Below are 19,056 nucleotides of genomic sequence, written 5' to 3' on the forward strand. Positions count from 1 at the left end.
CAGAAGTAAATTTAAAAAACAAAAAACAAAAAACAAAAACAACAACAACAACAAAAAAATACAAAATTACTGGTGAGACTGAGCTATACTCTTTTTTACTGATGTTTACTAAGAACCAGAATTATACTTTTTGGTCTTAATTTTTTAAATGCCAGGTCATCAAACATAGTTGCTCTTCTGTGTTGAAAGCTTGTGTTTTCTAATGAGAACTCAGAGCACACACTTGAATCCAATTTGTAATCAATCACTGGGATAGCTGTGACATAAGACCTGAGTGTTGGTCACTGGTGCTTTAACAATGAGAACCAACAGAAACTAAAATTCAATTACAACATGTTGCAGCTGGTGTGGCCAGAACCCCACTAGAAATGTAATTTTGAGAAGATTTTTTTTGTTAAAAAGCCATTTCCTTCTGAAGAGTGTTGGAAAGATAACAGTAGGGCAAATAGGCAAGTAAGGAAATTTACAAAGATTTCCAATGAGCATTTTGGAAGCATTGTATTAATTTGAACAATTGCAAAAACATTTTTACTGTGTTAAGTAGTTTAGCTTTTTCTCTGAAATTTTAATCAGATGTTTGCATAAAAAAAAAAATAATCTTTGAAGAATTTTTTTATTGCCCTCAGTGCATACATGCATTTTAACTAACAACTGGCACTTGAAGAAATGTGTCACCAGTTCTGGTCTCTAGGGAATTACACTGGATATGATTTGTTCCTGCCTCTTCGTTCAGGAAAAGAGTGGGTTTTGGGTGGGGAACTTACTGTTGGCTTGCACTCATTAACTGCTTCCTGAACATCATATTCTCTGTGAGAAATAGCAACCATATTACGCAAGTTTTGACCAGGTTCTTCTAATGGAGAAGACCTCATGATAAGATAAGATTATATTTTTTTAAAAAAAATTATAAGACTATAAATCCAACTGAGGGTCTTTCACCTTAAAGCCATCATTCTTGAAGAGTTTATTATTGTAACCATACTGCTGATTTCCTGACTGAGAATGCCTTTTGAAATTTTTTGAAATTGTTTCCAGAAACTACACATTTCTCTGACATCTTTACCTTCTATGGGTATTTGGTTTATGGAAACAACACAAAGCCACTCAGAGACAAGTATTTTGATTCTGATGTGTAAATCAGTATGTATAACATTGTTTATGGTCATAAAATTATGACCTAAAATAAATAAACATGTAAACTACTTCTGAAGTTAATTTCAAAAGAAAGGTCTAAATGACAATATCAAAGGAATGAGTTTTCTGCAATGACCAATTTGGAAAAATAATGAGAGTGTGTTTGTTTTAAAAACTTTATGACATGATTTTAAACTCTCATCTTTATCAAATTTCTTTTTTTGATATATGTCAGCATACATTCTGCCCCTCTGCCCTATCTGTAGTAAGAGCTTGTCCAATTCACTTAACATACCCCCTCCACCAATCCACTCCCAAGTCATCAGACTCCTACCCTCCTGCTAGTGCAACGTTGTTATTTTTTACCATTCTTCTAATTCCTTCTAAACCTACCTCTTCCCATTAATGTTTCTTTAGTGCATTGTAAGTGATAAAATTAGGAGCAGACCTCCTCAGGGAACAGTGAGGCATTTACAAAGGAAAAAAAAAAAATCAAAACTTAATTTCTTCTAAAACATTTGAAAAAGAAAAGGCAGACCTCACCTCTTTACAATATCATCATAATGTCCAGCATGAACAGACCTTTTCTGGACTATTTATGGAGATAGTCTTACTCTTCCAGGTCAGCTTGCCCGTCCATCAAGATTATAATCCATGAAGAATGACAGAAATAACTAGATTACATTTTCTGTTAATGAGGAAGGGTTTTTACACAAAGGTTGACACCCAACCTTTGTTTTATTTATGCTTCACTTACAGCAGAAAGCAGAACGTTCCCACTCTTACCATAATTAAAGTTAAGATGACTAGATAACTAAGAGATGCAATACACGTATTCATCCTTAGGAATATTTATAAAAAAGAACACTCATCCAGTTGCCAGCTCCAAGACTGTACTGGAAATAGATGCATGAACTGGACAACTTCTCCGTAGCTCTTTCAGCAGTAAAATTCCAATTGGATTCTACAAGAGGACTACATTTGTTTTTCTGGTTACCTATATCATGAATACAGCATAGCATATGTGTCTAATAAATGTTCATTTACTGTGATCATAGCATCTAATACACCTAAGAAGTAAGCAAGCAATTAGCAAGCTGACTGACTTACCTGATGAATTTAATCACATTTGAATTTGGAAACATACCAGCAAAATGTCTCTAGCTGGTTTCTCTAGCCTCCAGTTTATCTGAGGCAGCATCATAGCACAGTGATTCAGTATATAGGCTCAATTAAAACTGCTTGGCTTTACATCCCAGCTTTGCTCTCACCAGTTGTGTGACCCCAGAGATAAAAATAGAGAGAAACAAGAGAATTGATGACATTGCGTGTCATGTTGAGAAGTTTAGACATCATGTTCTGGAAATGGACATAAAATGGAGAAGAGCCTGATCAGATTTTTACTTTAGAAAGCTCGTGTTTGGTATAGTGTAGAGAATCGTTTGAAAAAGTACAAAACTATTATAATAGTGTAATAGTCCATCGAGAAATGATAATGGTTTGAATCAAGGCAATAGCAATTAGATGACAATGAAGCAGCAAAAGAGATCAATATTAATGAAGTAGAATTTTATAAATTAGAGAATAATTGCTTAGGAGCAGGAATAGAAAGTAGGAAGCCTAGACCGTTTCTACTTGGACAAATAGTTGGTGAGATTCCTGCACATATACTGTGAATGATCACTTATTACATGGTGCACTAGGAAATGCCTCCTTAGCAATACACTAATATATTTTCAACAGCTTTGAAAAATACCCACTTTCCTGTTTGAGGAGTTTTTGACAAAACATATTTCCTTTCACACCTATTAAAACTGATTTTAACAATTTGCTATTTCCTTGAACTTTATCCATTCTGAACCCTGTAACCTAGAATGTGTCCAAAATATGATCTTCGAGTTTAGTTTCAGAGCTTTAAAAATATACTTATTTCTATTATTGAAACCCTTATTATGCCTTTACAAGAGGTTTTAAGAATATATGCCACATTTAAGTAATGCCACATTTCAGAATAAAAAAGGGCTCTTCTTGATTGACGTAGGCTAGATATTCTAACAGCATGCAAGAGAGCTGTTAGTAGCCTACAAGAATTTAAAAAAAAAAAAAAACTAAGTTTTAGTCAGAAATGTGAAGTGTTAACTACTAGTATGAAATTTTTTGAAGAAATCCAAGAAAAACAAAACAGGCAAAAAAAAAAAAAAGAAAAACCTTCCACTTGTAATCTCTCTGCCTATTAAAAAAAAAGCAATCCATCAAAACAGAAACTGAATTTATGATTCCAGAATCATAAAATTCAACTAGATTAACTCACTCTTGTGTGGATTCTAATTCAATATTTCCTTCAGAAATTCAGAAAGAAAAGGTCTTAACTTTGTTTTGTTTTTTGTTTGTTTTTTGTAAAACTACCTCTAATAATGTTAATGTAAATAAGCGACATCTGATATTTTGCAGAGATAGAAAAAGACACTATTATTATGACTACCATTTTACTGATGAGAAAACTAAGGCTTAAAGGTATTAGATGATTTCTCTTCAAAGTCCAGCATATTAAAAAAGAGTGTAACCAAGATTTCTGACTATATCCCATGCTGTTCCAGGTTCACCTGCTGTCCCATGTGGAAACTGTAACCATTTTCAACTGCATAGTCTTAGAAATAAAGTATGATGGTACACATGGCATACACCCAGAAAAAACAGTACTAAGGTGGGACCACAGATTCAGATTAAACATGCCTGAAACGACGACGTAATGCAACATAGTTATTAGACACTTACTCCTGGAAGTGGAAAGAGAGGCAGAGGTTAAGCACATCCCCAGATGAAGAAGCTCATCACATCTAAGCCAGAGGCTGACGTGCAGTTGCAGAAGGGAAAGCGGGAGAGGGCTACAATGATAGATGTTTCTCTCCGAAAAGACCTGCCTGCCTCTGCTTTCTACCTCCCCTTACCAGGGCTGATTCCTCAAATACTGCTGATCTCCAAGCAAAAGTCCCAAGTTCCCTGCAGGCCCAGGGCAGTAGTCTAATGGATCAGTGGTTTTCAAACCATGGGTTTTAATCAGTCAATTCAATGAATCACTACCAGAAAGAAAGAGAGAGAGAGAGAGAGAGAGAGAGGACAGAACAGGAGAATAGAACAGAGCAGAACAGTCTAACAGAACTAATTTTTTTTAAAACATGTCTCACATCTCGATGCATTACCTATTTTAAGAGTTCTTTTAGCCTTTTTTTTTCCCCCCAGGAGTGTTGTGTATGTACTGGATCACAACGTAAAATATATTCCTTTCTGTGCATCTTTGTCAGAAAAGTTTTAAAGCCATTGGCCTGTATCCTAGATGATGCTTAGACAAGGGTCAGCAATCTGTGTCCCCACGGCCCACCATCGTTTCCTTCCCTTCTTTCATGTGTTCCTGCTCTGCAGACTCTCTACACCCAACCTTCTTGCTAATCATGTCATTAAAGTATCGTGACTGAAAAAGTGAACAAAGACAATATGGTCAAAGTTACTTTCATTAATTTCATTTAAATCTGACATGGCTGTCATCATGACATTGAGTTCTTTGATGATACATATTGACGGACACAAATTTAGAGCTGAAAAAGAGTTCTACGTATAATTCATATCCCCACAGCTTTTTAATCAACTGAATTTCATTCTTCTACATAACTTTGTTATTACAGATTTAACAGAAGCACTGCTTTTGATTATTTGAAAGGCTTCTGTTAAAAGTCAGATAATCCAAGTCCCAGCAGAAGTTTCTTTGTCACAGCCACTGACTATCCATAGTACATTGGGCAGATCATGGCACATCTCCTAATTTGGTTCCCTCACATGTAAAATGAGCGAGTCAAAATAGGTGATTTCTAAAGTATCTCCCAGCTCTGACTATACCCGCTTTAGTCTGTCATATAAGTTCTTAAAATTTGTAGATAATAAACAGTTCTATTGGTTCTTTCTAAAAAGTTCTCACCTTGACAAACAATGAGTAAGCACACTTGAAGAATCTTCTTATTCATTAATTAAATATCCAAGCACTTTTAAGAGCCGATAAGTTGAAAGTAAACGTTAAAGAGGTTTTTAACACTAAAAATAAATAGTTATTTATAAAATAGAAAGCAGCAAAAAATAAATACTCTTTAGTATGTAATCCAAGCTATAAAAACAGACATTATATATTACTTAGAATATATGTATGTACATTTTATAATCTGTAACACTTTATGAGCATAAATATTAGATACTTGTACATTCTAATCAGTCATAGTTGCTTTAACAATTCTATCATAAAGAAAAAATTGGAGGCCATTTAAATCTCAAGCATCAAACAGGTAAAGATCAAGAAACAAAAGCACCTGTCTCAATAGGCATCTGCAAAGCTTTCTTTCATCACCACTGAGTGATGATGCAGACCAGAACATGAGAAGATTTGGGGCCATCAGACTTGATTCTTGCGGTCTGCATGAGTCTAACATAGGGCATTTTTTACCGGGCTTTTTGATAGCTATGAGAAATACTAAAGACTTAGTTGCCTGACTCCTGACAGTTTAGACATAAAAGCCTTCATTTCTGATATGGAAAAGCTTTTGTTTGTTTCTGGAATAACTTTCAAAACAATTGAGCATGCAAAAGGGCTCAGAAATTTAATCGAGCTAAAGGTGAGCTAAAGGTGAGTATCTGCATATGTGAAATGAGCCAAATTTCAAAGGGTGAAGATGAAGTGAAGCTAGAATGAGCAAAGATTATTATTTGAATGTGAGCTGTCATTTCAATTGGTTTTAAATGACAATATCCTCCCTCATCCTCACATTTAGATGAAGTTTTTAGTTCATTATTAGATGGAAACACTTAATGGCAAACAGCTTGTTTCCAACATGCTAAAAGAAATTTATCACATACTTCAATGAGATGGCTTTCACTCTCAATTTAACACTGTTGAAATATTTCCAAATTTCTTAAATCATAAAAAAATAAATAAATAAAAATAAAAACCTCAAAACAGAAGAAGAAAGTGAAGAGAATGAAATGGGAATAGTGAGCCCTGAATTGCTGAGTCCTGCTAGCAGGATAGCTGACACTCAAAGAGAGTTGTAAACCTTCGAAATTCTCAGCAAGCTCTCTGGACCCCAGACACTATGCAGAAAGTGTCAAGAAGCTTATCTTTGCAGAGGCTATCTTACTTTGGAGAATATCAAATTAGAACTGTTGGCAGCATATTCTAACGTGTTCTTCCATTGTTTTGGGTCCTGTGCTTAAAAAAACTAATATCGCAGTGGTTGTTAGAACCTCCATTTATTATGATTATATTTTTAATGCTTGTTGTTCCCGTGCTTCTGTGTAATTTCACCAATTACACCAAGTACAACTATGTACTATTTTGCTTACTTTTTATAAGACAACACTGACTTATCATCCTTCTAAGTGCTAACATTCAGTATAAGAAACATGATAGCATGTGTGTGTGTGTGTGTGTGCGTGTGTTGTCTTGTTTTGTTTTGTTTTACAATTCTTGGCCTTAGTGTAATTGAGTTGTTTTGTTTCTTTCATGTACACGACATGCATTCATTTAGTCACCCCTGCCCAACTTGTTGGAGAAGAGTAAGCAGCCACTTTCTATTTGGTGCCCAAGCACTTGGCCTTGCTTATTTCTGGGATGGCAGTAGTAATGATGACAGCATGATAACTACGTGCACTTTCCTCTTCCTCCCTACTTGCCAGTAAGATAAGTATCATTACTATTATGGTGACCACTGTTATTGTTAATCTATTTAATCGATTTAAAAATAAAAAAGAACTAGAATTGTCACTTTTCCAAAAACTTTAAGATAGTGAGCGGCAAGCCGGAACGTAGAGCCTGTTCACAGGAAACTGCCGTGCTGTAGCGCTACAGCATGAAAAAGCAGCTTGGAGGGGTCAAAAGTAAGGAAATAGCAAAAGCAATAGCAAGCTGTAAACCTAGACAACTTTCCCTGTCTGATCACAGTGTGAGGGTTGCCAGCTGAACAGACATAAAGCCACTGTAGGAAGACCCTTGAGAAGGCCCCCAGCTTGCCGCTGTCAGTGGGCTCACGGTGGCACTCAGATGCAGGGAGATGAGTACAGAGAGTGTGTGGTGGTTGCTATGAGGAAAGAAGAGAAACAGGTTTTATCCAATAACTTCCCCTTCTACTTGGGAAACACTATATTGGGAAAAGTAGAAGAAAGAAAGATGTGTGTATGTATTTTCCTGATGACAGTGAAGAATTCTTGGCAGTGAGGCAAGGGCCGAGATAAGAACGAAGTAATACTCTGGTGCCTGCTTCTGTACCTGCCAAGGACTGCCATCCTTTGGCTGCTCAGAGTGAAGTTGGCAGCAACAGAGGGCTTGGGTTTTGCTGTGGTTTTCAATGAACCTAGAGTTATACTCATATCATTAGAAAATATAAGATAGAAGAATAAAATAAAAGTCCATGTTCCTTTTAAGTCCAGAACAATCTTAGGAAATTGTGGCAACATAGCCTTGGTAGTTAAGTATGCAGACTCTAACATTATATAGCAGGAAGTATTTTGGCTTTCTTTACTTCCTGCTGTGTGACTTGCACAAATTGCATAACCTCTCTGTGTCTCAGAAGAATTTTTTTTTTTTAGCATTAATAAAATAGTTCATTATTTATAAAAATAAGAATGATACTAGGACTTGCTTCAAAGGGCTTCTGAGAGAATTCAAAGAATTAATTCAAATGAAGCATTTAGAGCAGTGCCTGGCACAGAGTAAATAACAAATGGAACCTCTTACTAAACGTAATGTGTGCTATAACTACTTGCAAGCCAGTTTAAGGAAATAATATGTCTGAAGATCATTCTTTTCTTCCAGTCCCCAGAAGAAAAAACATTCTTATTCCACAGGATAAAGCTTCATATGGAGAACTAATAACTTTTAGAAAATGTTTAGTTAGGTCCACCACTTGAAGAAGTCACTCCCCCTAATTGTGATGCTTTGATTTGTTTTCCCGTTTAATGTACTTATTCATTCATTTTATTTATTTGTTTGCTTTAGACAGGGTGGGACAATTAAAATGTCATATAATTATAAAATATTTAAATTTAAGCTATGTACCAAATTATAATACATAAATAGAATCAATTCTTTAAATTAGACACTGTAATATATTTAAAAGGATTTCTGATGCACATTCGTCCCTTTTACTTGACTATGGAAGAGAGATAAGTAACTTTTTAAAACTTTATTACTTTTGTGTTTTGCTGATTTTATTTCTATATTTAGTATCTGGAGTACATGGATAAATCTAGACTATAAACTAGTCTTAAGATCACAAAAATATAATGTTATATAGGTTCAGTATTTGTGGAATAAGTGTTAGCATAATAATTCTGTTTTTAGTGCTACATAAACAAATTGCTTGAGTTAAAATACAACGATTCAAATCCCTCTGCCTTAAAGGTTTCTCTGATTTAGTTTACCCTTACAAAATCCAGGATTGATAGGACAAGCTCTCCTTAAGAACTTCTGATTAGATGTTGGTGTTATTCGTGGCCTTCCTTCTTCGGTTTGAACCGGAGGAAGTAGAAGTGGGCAGTGGCCGAAAGTTGTTAGCATGATGACCCATTGGGAAGCCACTATTTAAAATATTTCGGTGGTGACTTTTCTTCCTGTGGACAGATGCTCTTATCAAAAATCTCTCATATTTTATATCAGTTGACTTCTTTGTTTGGGAGACTGGTTTATACTTGTCCTAAAAAATCCAACAGTAAGAAAAAAATATGTTGTTCTTCACTAGTTCCTGGCAAGAGCGGACAGAGGTGGAAGAGAAAATTAACTTTTGCTTACCTTAAAAAATAATACTAAATTTTTGTTTTGCGTTCCATATTTAATCGTTCTACATAGCCTTAAAGCAATCTTGCACGATGCAAATGCTTATCTATTAATTACTAACAATTTTGTTTTATATTAGGTTTTGCTTTGGATTTTTTTCAAACGACTCAGTAAAAGGCACAGGCAATCATCTAAATTGTTTCAATGATCAGATAAATAACTAGGAGCAGCTTTATCTCCTTTTTATAGATGAGTATAAATGACTAGAGATATAATGAAGTAAAATGACTTTAAAAGGCCATCAGGGAGTCACGGACAGAAATAAGATTGTAATTCATTTTGATGTTACGTCAATACCAAAGAATGAACCACCAGAAGAGATTGAGTCTAAAATATTAAATACATTGAGTATTATAAAAGGCCTCTATAATTTTAACAGATTATTTTAATGTTCAATTAAAATGATTGTGCAGGGAAAAGAAGAGGAAGTGGCAGTATTTTCCTAGAAAAAAACATACCAGTTATCCTTCTATTACATTGTTTTCTCTATTTTAAAAACTGTAAGACTTGAAATATCCTGGAAAGGAGTTTATATCGGAGGAGAGTACTAACGAAGACTATGGTAGGGTCAAAGTCACAGCTGGAGTGAGTTTAAGTAACCTTGTCCCTTGCTCTGTCTACTCTCGCACAAAAATAAAATGATGGATGGTCATACTTAGGTTATCATTAAAATACTTTTTTTGCTATTCACGAGGTAACCTTCCACTTGTATCAACGATCATCAATTCTCTATTATTCACAGTGAAAGGAAAGGAACCTTAGTGTAGATCGTTTCAAAATCTTTTTATTTTGGAAAATTTAATTTTAAAAATGACCTGCTTTCCTGATTACATTTAGTGTCAGTTGGCATCCAGAGGAGGTAGCAGATATTTACACTCCTGTAGGCAAAAGTTGGGCTGGGGTTAATTAAAAAAAAAAAAAAAAGTCATGTATAATTTCAGAATGTGAGGAGCTCATCTACAGAAAATAGGGTGTATAGTTTATTTCAATGAGCGATTCCATGCATGTTTGTGTGTGCAAATAGATATAGCATTTTTATTAAAGAAAATACAAGTATTGGTGCTCTCTAACCAACTCCCTTAAGCTTCTGTTTCAATGTATTTTAAGCATTCTTTTTTCACCACATAGCTTCATCCAAACCACTGTCCTTCAAAGTCTAAGTTATATTAGAAAATCATAGAATCTCAATTTACGTTAAACCAGTTTCAGCTTCATTTTAGAGGCTCATGTCAGGAAGCTTATCTTTTAAAATAGAATTATTTTCCACAGTTCTACTCATAACATTTAAAAATATTTCAAAATCCTAAACATTGAGTTCAAATTAATATGCTTATCTCAAAAAGGTAAAGCAAGAAGTAAAGACTAAAAGAAGCAATTACAGACACAATTTCAAAAGGGTTTTCATTCCTACACGGGAAAAAAAAAAAATCATTGTGAATCGCAAAGGTAAATTGGTTTTATAAATTACTTTTTTTAAAATTTGTTTTTAAGATAGCCAGTAAAAGTTGATACCTCGAATTCCAGAGGTGATGTCAAGCAAAAGTGTGCTTAACTAGAATATATTTATCCATATGATATTGAAGATTTTGTTTAAAATTAACTTTGATTTAAAAAATTTGAAGTATTCCCTTTAGAAATTGAAATATATATATATTGACACATATATAGGTTAGTAACAGTCCTACAGCCTAATTTATCCCATATCCGTATATCTACATACACTACTTCTTCAACCCCATTAGCAACAGATGCAAACAGAAAGTCAAATTGAAACATTAATGTGAATAATTCAGCAAAATTATTTTTGCTACTTCTGAACCAACTCCCTGAATACTACCACATTCAACTATCTATGTTAGTTTCAGTCATAACTCACAGCTGTGTCTTTGAAAGAAAATCTAAGAACGAGAATTGTAACACCTTTAGAAAACAGTGTGTTTTTTCTGAAAGCCCTATAAATTGTTCCCAAAATTCAAAGGTACATTTTCTAGAAGCGATTTGCAAATAATCCATATTATTTGCAAATCACTTCTAGAAAATGCTAAAATAAGTAGAATTCCTATAAATAAGAATGTTTTCTTCATATGAAATCAGGCTATAGTGAATCAAGAAAATCTTGGGGCAAGTTTAGTCTCATTTTCACTTTTGTAGATTAATGAATTGCTAAATTTCTTCAATAATTTCTTCTACAATGGCAATAAATTTTAATTTGAATTCTATATCTCGAAAGTAAATCAGAAAAAATAGCCAATTTTCACTACAAAAAAGATCAAAAAACAAATTTCTAATACGCCTATTTGAAATTGCATCCTATAGTTCCTTGTTTCTGTATTTCTGAGATGCATATATTTCAGCATCATTAGTCAAGGATAGGGAAAAGGGTGAGAATTAAGCTTATTAGGCCTCAGGATGAAACTACATAATTAGCTAGTTTGATCAGTTGACACTTTACTGCCAATTTTCTCAATCAATCATATTTTTCTATTATGACAGATAAAAATTCAGCTTAGCTACATTTCAATTCTAGAGTTTTTCTTCATAAAAGGAAGTGACATCTTCCCTTTTGAATTGTTTTTCTAACCTTCATTCCATTATTAAAAACAAAAGTACTAAGAATTTTGGTAACCATGTAACTAGTGACACAGAGAAGATAAAGAGACCCTTAAATATTCAAATAATCCTCTTCCTACTTCAGAGAGACACTTTTTTTCTGTTTCTTCATAGTAATACACATTTGAGATTACACACTAAACAAGCGAGAAGCCAGAATATACAAAAGATAAACTTCTCATTTTCCAGCTATCTTCCTACAATTCAACTCAATGTTTTATTTTATGTTACGATTATCTCTGATATGTTACAATTTTCTCATAGACCCAAGGTCAAATTTTAAGTGTCTGATCTTATGGTTAAATAAATTATATTCTATAGAATATAATTCTAAATAATGGAGAGCATATGAGACGTTCAACTAAAAAAAAGTTCAACTCACTTGTAAAATAAATAAATCTTCAATGTAAAGACATGCAAATAGAATTACAACCTGTTTAAGGAGATATTTGGAGAGAGCAAAATAAATAGTTTATACACATTTTTATACATATATACTATCAAAACATAAAGAATAAGCTGGATTCTGGGGTGCATCCCTCAGTCTTGTCCATGTAACCCCACAGCTATTGATAGTGCTGACATACTGATAATTTGACTGAGGAACATCAGGTGTTGATGCTCAACTGTGAAGGGAACAGAAGGTCCTTTACAGAAATTCACAGAATGTACATGGATTAGAATCGAAAGGAGCCTCAAAAGGTCTTTGTGTCCATCCCTGTGTCCTTGACTGACTAAACATTAAGCTCTTTTAACAACTGATATGGTGGAATTTGAAGTCAGTAGCGTTAGAGATGTCTGACGATATGATTGCGAGAATCCTTTCTTTGCAACCTTTGCCCATCTCATGATTCTAAAAGGATGTGAAGTCCATTCCTATTGAAAATGTCAGGATGTTCTCATTGAAAAGTCTGTCCCTACTGAAAATATTCCCTTTTTCTCTTTGAGGAAAGAGAAAAAAACAAATGATAGTGCTCAAGTAAGCATGGAAGTACATGACATGTGTGTGAAAATGTGCAAAAGATATGTATGCATGTAGTGTGTACACATATATATTTTTTATTTCCCTTGAGATCCTTTAAACAATTCTATGCTTGCAGACATTGTATTCTTTTGAGCAGACAGCTGAAATGTTTGACATTTCAAAGCCCAGGAAGCATTCAGAAACTGCGAAACCGGTAAAACTGTCCCATAAATGGGCAGAAGGGGGCCAAGGTTGGGCCAAGTCTTCTCTTGCTGTCCATCCAGGACTGGCCCTCACTGTCAATCTTCACCCTGACGTTTGCCCTGGGGACGGGGGCAGAGGAGGACACTGAGAGCGCACGAACGGCTGCAGTTGGCTACTTTGATGAAACAAGGAAACTTGGATTCTGGGTTCTGTGGGACAATGAACCGCCTTCAAGGGTTGACAGTTATGCTGTGCGAAGTGCGTGTGCTGTTTGGCAAACTGGCTTTCGGTTTGGCTTGCTACAAAAAGAGCGGAAGGGGGAGCTGTCGTGGTTTCCAGTGCCCACAGGGCCCCCTCTCCTGGCCGCAGCGCGCCGGCCACCGCTAGTGCCCAGTGGGCGCGCTCCTGTCTCTGTGTGTGTCTGTTTGTGTAACTGTTTGCATGTTATCTATCTGTCAATCTATCTGTGAGACAGAGAAATAGTTCCCTCTCGCAAAAATGCCTCCGGCGTCTTTCTTGCTGCTGTCGCCCGCATGCCGGTCGACCGCATCTTTAATGCTGTCATTGCCACTTCATTACTATGCTTTCTCCTGGATGATTTATTTACAATTCTACAGGAGTGAGAAATGCGCGCCTATTGAAGCTTTCTGTCTGTGATCTTACTTCTTTGGAAGGAGAAAGTTAGTGGGAGGAAAGGAGAACCTGAAAGGGATAACCCATCCTTCAGATTGTAAAATGTAATGGTTAAGAGCCCAGGACCCCGGCTCGGACTGTTGGGATTGGAATCTCTCTCTGCCCCTCAAACTAGCTGTGTACCTTGGGCAAATTGTTTCTACTCTGTGCCTCAATTTCTTCATTTGCAGAATGGGACGGTAACAGCGCCTAGCTCATAGGACTGTGAAGATTAAATATACGTAAAACTCTTAGAACAGTGCCAGTTGCTGTGTGTTAGCTATTAACATCGTCCTTGGCTTCTTTCTCCGTGTTAAATTTAGAGAAGGACCATTCTGGTCAGTTCCCCACCGGTACGCCCTAGGTTTCGGCACAGAACCTTAACCCGCCCGCTCCATGCCCTCCGGGACCAGCAACCACCCAGCCACCTTTGCCCTCGAAGACCTGCTCTGGGACCCCCTCCCCAGCTGTCGTGCGAGCCACACCTGGGGGCGCACTCTGAAGGTCAAGGGGAGCAAAGCCAAACGATGCGCTCGAGAGCGCTGGTCCTTCCCTCTTCTGAAGAGAGTATTTGGGGTGTTTTCCTACCTGCCCCAGGTTTTTGCCCTTCTTACTGCCGCCGAAAGCCAGTCCTTGGTATGTGCCCGCAGATCGATTGGCGGCCTGTGCAGGCGTCTCCCCGCCCAGAGAGGACTTGATGGAGTTGAGTTTGGCCCGTGAGCTGCCGAGCTGTGAGCTCTCCACCATCAGCACCGCGGCCAGTAGTAGCAGGCAGCGGGACGAGTCCTTGCCCCGCATCAACGCAGCCATCTCCCGGCGAGGGGTACCCGGGGAGGCGCAAAAACCGGAGGGATACTGGCGCAAGGGGAGGGAAGACCCCAACACTGGGCCCCTCACTCGAGGCGCGGAGGCTCGCAGACTGTGTTCCCCCAACCCCACTTGTCTTCGGGGAACCAGCACCTTGTGAACTCAGTCTCACGACTCAAACCAGGAGCGACTACGACCCAAGAAAGACCACTTCTCCACCAGGGCAGGAAGTTCTGTAGTAACTGGAAGCAATCAAAGGCGAGGCGCCTTCTTGCCAAGGAGGCGTGACTCGAGGTACTAGAAGACCCAGCCTCACCGACCGCACCGCTTCCGCTGCTCTTTGCCCCGCACCTCCGTGGTCCCGCCGGGATCTCCGCGGTCCAATCCTCCTCTTAATTGCTCAGGAGATTCGCACTAGTTCCTTCTTCCGCCTCAGTTGCTTTTCTCTCCTCTTTGCCTGCCCTACCCTTTATGGACTTTGCAGGATTCAACCTTTGCAGGACTCAAGTCTTTCTTTTCAATGACAGCGGGCGCTAGAATGGGAGATCAGGAACCGCCCCCAGACCGGACCCTCCAGGTCTGAGGCGAGCCGAGGTCCCCCACGCGCGCACGTACAGTGGTCCCCCAAGCGCTGTTCCTCCGGTCACACCCTGCAGCCAATCGCTACCAGGAACGCCGCGGGGAGGCCCTGGAGCGGTCCTGCGCTCCGCGCTGTCTCCGTCTCTGCGTCTGCTCTCTCGCCGCCGCCCCCTGTGCTTTTTATAGCTTCCCATAATGTTTTTTTTTTCTCCGCCCCCAATTCAACAGTGACAAAGAGTGAAAACATTTCTCTCACCCCCCATGTTCCCGCCCTCCTCATTTCCCCCTGCCGCTTCCCCTCCTGCTTCTCCGCTTCCCCTCCCATCTTCCTCCACCCCACAACAACTGAGAAAATGGGATTCACTCCCAGGGGAACTAGAGGGCTTCTAATTCTCACAGCACCAGAGAGTGGAAGGACCTGTAGAAACAGACGGAGCGCAAATGTGGAGGTGGAGAAGAGCGCGCCGCCACCGCGGTTGGGGACCGCCAGCGCTCTTCCTTAGGTTCCCAGCCCCTCCCCAGCCCCTGACTCGGACAGGAGCACAGGAAAACCTCTGCAGAAGACTGAGGAAAGAGAGTATCTGGGCGTTAATACTGTGGTCTGTGTTTTCTCAAGTTGAGTTTTAGCCTGTGTTTCCTAGTGGATGTGTGACTGACGCTATGTTCGTGCGCCTGGGGTGCCCGACCGATCCAGTTGGGGGCTTTGGAACCGGGGAGAAGAGAACTAGAGAAGGGTTGGAAAGATGCTCCTCGTTTCCCTCCTGGGAGGCGTTCAGGACTTTCTAGTCTTGATATTCTCTGCCCTGTAGCCTCCTACGCCACTACACACGCAGCCTATGTCCACGTCTCAGAGGGTCTGGGAGGAATGGGGTGTCCCTGAGTATACTCGGAACGTTTGAACCTCACAGTTCCACCGGACATCTTTAGCATGCCAGGCAACTGCCCCTTTGAAAAGAGGAAATCCCAGACAGGAATGAACGGGGGCAGGGGAGCAGTTGAGTCCTGCCTTCCTCGGCTTCCTGCTCCTAGCTCCTGGGAATTCCATGGAAAGCCTTTCCTGCCAGACCCTCAGGCTCCTCAAGTCCCGTTCGCTTCTGCGAAAGTCCTAGGAGGCTCCAAAAGAGGCTGGGGCTCGCGGGCGCGCGGCGCTTGGGGGGGCCAGGGGCAGCGGCCTGGCGAGGTGCTGGAATACTGCAAGAGACAAGTTGTCCCAGGCAAGCTCCGGGCTTGGAGAGGTTTAGCCACCAGGAGCCAAGGCTTCCAAAGCAATGCAAGGGGTTGAGAAGTTTTGGAATTTCTCTTTCTAAGCCTTTAACGCCTGCGTGCCGAGAAATCGAGGCAGTGCAGCGCAACTTGGGAGACTAACTGGTAGGGGAGGAAGCTGCTCGCTCCAGTTAGTTGTATGCTAGAATTTCAGTACTTGGGTTCCTGAGCTTTCACACCCCATCCTGGCACATACCAGCACAGCATGTACAGGAGTATGCATTCAACATGTCGCTGATTGAGAATATTAGTGACTCCTTTCTTTTCCCTCAAAAAGGCCGAGTTTTAAAGTGTGATTTATAACTCAGTTCTTGAAGACAGCACCAGCCTCTGCCCTAATCTGTGAGTCTGTTTGACGTTGAATTCTCCATTTTCAGAAAGATTGTTTAAAAAATAAAATAAAATAAAATAAACAGCAAAGGGAGATTAAAACTTGAGAAACCCTCTGGCATGGTTTCTTATCTTGGATTGCCTCGTGCTTCCTTAGGATAGAAATTTTCATATTAAAAATTTTTTTTCACTATTAAAAAATACACTCAGGAATGGATTTGTAAGAACAAGCAGAGCATTCCAGGCACTAGTGGAGGGCAAGGAAACTGACCCCTACTATGTAAGTAAGAAATTGGGATTCAGAGCTTAGACTTTGCAGAAGATTTTCTCATCAAAAACAAACAAACAAACAAACAAAAAACATTAGAGAAATGGAGAAAATTGAGTTAGAAGTCTACGGGTTCGATATTCTTTCAAGAGTATTTTAGAGCAAAAGGAAAAAGAAAAAAAAACAAAACAAAGCTAACTATGTAGCAAGAAATCACTCTGCATCCATTTGAAAGGTGCGAATATCCATCATCTGCTGAAGAACAAACTCAGATGAACCAAGAGAAAATTTGAAAATATTTTGTCTATTTTTGTCAGTTCCCTTTCACTTTACTTCCACTCAGAATAGGATCCCTTCTAACTCTGATATGTACTGCTAAAAAGGAAGGTGATATAAAGCTCAGCGTATTGACTCTCAAGAAACCCCTTAACTTAGGGTATCATGATAAAGACATTATCTCAGAGGCTTACACAACACCTTACAAACTCCAAAAGCTTTTACAAATACACTTAAAAATCCAAATTTACATGAACTTTGCAAATAGTCTCCTCTCTATATAAAACAAAATCACACTATGGAATCAAATGCTAAAACATACACAACTACACCTTAGTCTGAAAAAGAGGTACAAATTAATTTTATTCATGATCCAAATGCTCTCTGTAAAATTGTGTAACAGACCAAAACAGAAATCCATAACCCATATGTAGACGTACATACATACACAAAATCAACTAACTGCACATAAACATAATCTTTAGATTACTGTCATAACCCCACATGTGTTTTCTCATGTGCATTTCATAAATATGAAGATAACAAGCTTCATATTTAATTGGAAAAATAGTTTTTTTTAATGCTTCTTGAAATAACATTATTAGAGAGGGTATATATGTACATATATGTATATATATATATGTGTATGTGTGTGTGTATACATATATATGTAACACTGTACAGAAGTGTATATATATATATAACACTGTACAGCAGTAAAGATAGCGACCCTTGTCTGGAAGAAATACCTCTGTGGACAGTTTTTTTCTTTGGCCATCCTTACCTCATTCTCTGCTCCTCCAGTTGTGGGTTCATTTTGGTTCCTAGAAAAACCACAACTGTCTCAGCAGTTGTTTATGGATCCTAGTTGCCTTCTGAATACTTAGCCCCAAGGTGAACTAAATATACACTACATCTCATATCCATATTCTTGTTTTCCATCTCTGGCTCTCTCCCTGTATTAGCAACCTTTTCTTACAAGTCTCTTTAGCAGTTCATGCATTTACTACATATTTATTAAGTTTACGGCCTTGAGGATACAAAATGAATAAGTCAGGGCTTTAGTCATAGAGAGGCTTGCAGTCCACTGTCAAGGCCATGCCTCACTGAGATCTGCTGTCAGTCCCTCTCAGGAGCTGCTACTATGAGCCTTCCTCTAGTTTCATCCACTACTGAATTCTGCTAATCTCAGTCTCTCACAGGGTAGCTGGAACTTCTGAGCTGGATTACATTCGTGTAACTTTGGGAATAAAAAAAATTAGAGATGACATCCCTCCCTCACAGAATCTTTCCTTTCCTCATAAGTTACACGAGCATTTTAATAGTGTACAGAGAGACAACACTTCTACATTTGTGGTTGAACCTGGAGAAATGATACTAGCCATGGTCATTTTAGGTTAGGAAGAACAAAAGTATGGTACCCTGGCAAACCTGTGAAGGGAAATTACTTTTTAGTAGTTCCTACAGGACCCCAAATCATCTTGTCCACATAGCATGAATATGAAAGACCTTCATATTGGATGTTCGAGGATTTGGAAAATATGGTTATATAGCTTTCCTTGCTTCATAGTAAACCAGGCTACCTGGTTCTCTATTCTAGCAGTACTCACACTTTGGATTTTATCACATGAGAATTTTATGTTTCTCACTCTGAAGAACAATAGTACCATGTGTTGCAGTTGATTACATTTTAAATAATTTGTAACAAATGTGAGCACCGGTATTCTGAACGTTTTTTTGTGTTTCTTGATAGGACTAATTTCTAGCCCAGAAATGAAAAATTGCATCCCCTATTTGGTCCCTGCCTTAGTTTCAGCTGTTAACTCTCTTCTGCCTTGATCTCATGGACAACAGGACCAGCTAATGAGAGAGAGACTCATCACTCACATTTGAAGCTATGTTTGACATAAACATGCACAAGTGAAATGGTTCAAGGGATTTCATAGTAAATTTGAGACATAATTGCTTAACCAATGGCTTGTTTTTTGATCCTTGACATATAGATCATTTCTTTAATACTTAATTTGCCACCCAAATGAAAAGAATTACTGAACAGGTCCCTCCCCTAGAGCCTGAACC

General features: G+C 38.4%; 1 protein-coding gene across 1 annotated transcript in view; it reads right to left on the reverse strand.

Moving 5' to 3' along the window:
• DKK2 (dickkopf WNT signaling pathway inhibitor 2) overlaps positions 1–14,569 on the reverse strand; it is a 96,186-nt gene extending 81,617 nt beyond the window's left edge. The window contains exon 1 of the mRNA XM_006918895.1: positions 14,043–14,569. Coding sequence (XP_006918957.1) covers positions 14,043–14,264 — 222 coding nt within the window. The 5' untranslated portion in view covers positions 14,265–14,569. The remainder of the gene's footprint in view (positions 1–14,042) is intronic.
• Between the last annotated feature and the right edge of the window lie 4,487 nt (positions 14,570–19,056).

Source organism: Pteropus alecto, unplaced genomic scaffold, assembly GCF_000325575.1.
Source record: "Pteropus alecto unplaced genomic scaffold, ASM32557v1 scaffold5, whole genome shotgun sequence".
NCBI classification, from domain to species: Eukaryota; Metazoa; Chordata; class Mammalia; order Chiroptera; family Pteropodidae; genus Pteropus; species Pteropus alecto.